Source organism: Aplysia californica, unplaced genomic scaffold (genome assembly GCF_000002075.1).
Source record: "Aplysia californica isolate F4 #8 unplaced genomic scaffold, AplCal3.0 scaffold00844, whole genome shotgun sequence".
NCBI lineage: Eukaryota > Metazoa > Mollusca > Gastropoda > Aplysiida > Aplysiidae > Aplysia > Aplysia californica.
The window spans coordinates 1948-4529 of record NW_004798114.1 but is presented as its reverse complement, the minus strand read 5'-3'; the positions used below and the strand labels follow the sequence as shown (position 1 = coordinate 4529).

General features: G+C 38.8%; 1 protein-coding gene across 1 annotated transcript in view; it reads right to left on the bottom strand.

The window, feature by feature from the left end:
* Window positions 1-1275: 1275 nt before the first annotated feature.
* LOC101854756 (myosin essential light chain, striated adductor muscle) overlaps window positions 1276-2582 on the bottom strand; it is a gene marked incomplete at its 5' end in the record, with an annotated part of 3158 nt that continues 1851 nt past the window's right edge. Inside the window, 1 exon segment of the mRNA XM_013088961.2 lies at window positions 1276-1772. Coding sequence (XP_012944415.1) covers window positions 1724-1772 — 49 coding nt within the window.

Sequence of the window (2582 nt, the reverse complement as noted above, 5' to 3'; positions counted from 1 at the left end):
GGAGGGTAGATTTTCGGGATGGAACAAAATCATGGCACCGTTTTATATAATCATACTTTTATTCTGCTCCGACACTCTGGAATTTCTCGTTGTATGTAGAATAAAATTAAATGACATCTGTATACGTTTGGCAACAGAAACCTGTGGTCCCCATTCAAGAGAATATGTTGCAGAATGTTCCGAGCATTGTAGCAAATTATTATGAAAATAACATTATAACAAGATCAACAATAACAGAAGAAGCGAAACGCTTTCGTATCCCACAGAGGCATAATAAGCCAGTATCAGACATAGACGTGGGTTCATTTCACATTAGCGACAGACAAAGACCTGATCGTTCGCGATAGCATTAAGACTGTCGAGCACTGTTTACGATATATAGAGAACGCTTTCAATTTTAGACGTGTGCGAAATCTGCAGGTATATTTTTGTTAGACATATACTCAACAGGCACTCATTAAAACACGTTCGGTCCAAACACATAAACAGAAAATGTTTCGCAAGCTTCGCAATTAATTCTCCGTCATAGTAGATAAGGTAACGATAAAATGAGAAAGACGTCGATGAAGATGATGATGATGAAGGAAATGACCGTATGATGGGAGGGGTGGGGGTGTTTGATTTTCTTACGGTCATTTTTAATAAGATTGTGAAACATAGTATTGATAATAATTTATCTTTCTTTTGCCGCTTGTACCCCTCTAACTGCATGATAAGGGCGGTCGTGATTTTTCACTTTTTCCTCACGCTACACAAGTGTGTATGTGTGTGTGTGTGTGTGTGTGTTTGTGTGTGTGTATGTGTGTGTGTGTTTGAGGAGAGAGAGATAGTAGGGGTGGGGGAGGTGTGATTGTATGAGTGTGTGTACATTTACCTTTCTATAGAACCATTGGTACAGGCGTTTCAGACATGATGAGCACCCACTATACAGATGTATCGATAAATTGTGCAATACTCTCTCTGAGTCTAACCAAAGATTGTACATAACAAGATAGTTCACTCAGCCCAAAAAGTGTCCGCGGAAGTCCGTCCATTGGTTCAGAGGGCGATACAATATTTGCTTTGAAGCTCTCTTTCGTTTCTCCAGAAGAAGAACAAGAGTAGCGCAGTTTGTTAGTTTTACTTTTTTCGTTTTTCACACAAGTAGGGTAACTCTGGTAGTAAAGTCCGCACTTTTTCGAAGAGGGCGCCACCAAATTTTGAGAACAATTTTTTAATTGGCTCAAAGTGAGGAGTGAACTATCTCGTTATGTACGATCTTTGGTCTTACTACACTCGTAGACAAAGTAATAAAATATAACAAAGATCAGGACGACTAGAACCGAAATGTCTAAAAATAGACACCAATACAGAATTAACAATGAAGAATACGAATAACTCTACACTAGAGCTTCCGTATTCTCATTAAAGGGCAAAATTCTCTTTCTTTTTCTGACAACAGCAGGAAAAGAAACGTACAGCTTAAATAACAACTACAACAACAACATCAACAACAACGACAACAACAAAAACAACACAAAATACACCTGGTGCTGCCAGAATAAGACTAATAAGCAGACGTAAAGTGTCAAACTCAAACAAGATCCTAGCTCACTGAAACGTGAACAAAGAGAAAAACATTACAGAGAACGTTTGAAAAGGCACCACTCTATCCATCTCTACTCGTTCATTACGAAAACCGCTTGGTCACGGAAAGTGACCTCTCACTTTCACCCTTCTGTCATTACTTCCTGGCGTTAGGTGGGCCCATCATCACTTTGTTGATGAAGTCTGAAAAAAAAAGGAAAGGGAAAAAGGTTCCCCAATTTTAACATGGTATCAATATTATTGCATCGTCCACAACACAACAATCAAATCAACATTTTCCTTTTGTCAACTTGAAAAAAAAGGCTTCTACTTCTAGGCAAGATACCTATATTTACAAGGCCTACAATTAATAACTAGTCATAAGTGCGTGTGCTTTTTATTTTGAAAACTGATGGTCATTATGTGAAATCGTTTCCTTCAAAGTTGCCTTTACTCAATCTAGAAGAGTTTTTGTTGTTGTTGTTGTTGTTGTTGTTGTTGTTGTTGTTGTTGTTGTTGTTGCTGTTGTTGTTATACAATACATAGCACCATCATATCTTTGTGACATGGTTATCGAATATATACCATCTCGGCCTTTAAGATCGGCGAAGAAAAGACTTTTAAGACCTGTCCAAGCAAAAGTCAGAGACTCGGAGGAAGAGCTTTTTCACACCACGCCCCCTCCCTGTGGAACACTTTACCAGCTCATCAACGGGAGTGCACCACTTTAATTCAAATCTGCACTTAAAACGCATTTGATTCAGTCCAGCTTCAATCTGTAATTTCCAACATTCTCAAAACAAATATTATTATGTTTCCTCCGTATCGTTTATTCATGCTGTTCTGTTCTGTAACAATTTATTGTGACTGTGTGACGTCATCAATGTGTACGAGGGTGTCTGGGTTAGTTTTGTGGGATTGTCTTTACTCAAAGAAAAGATGTACTGGGGAGAGCGAGAGAGAGAGAGAGCGAGAGAGGGCGAGAGACAGAGAGGGAGATAGATAGATAGAGAGAG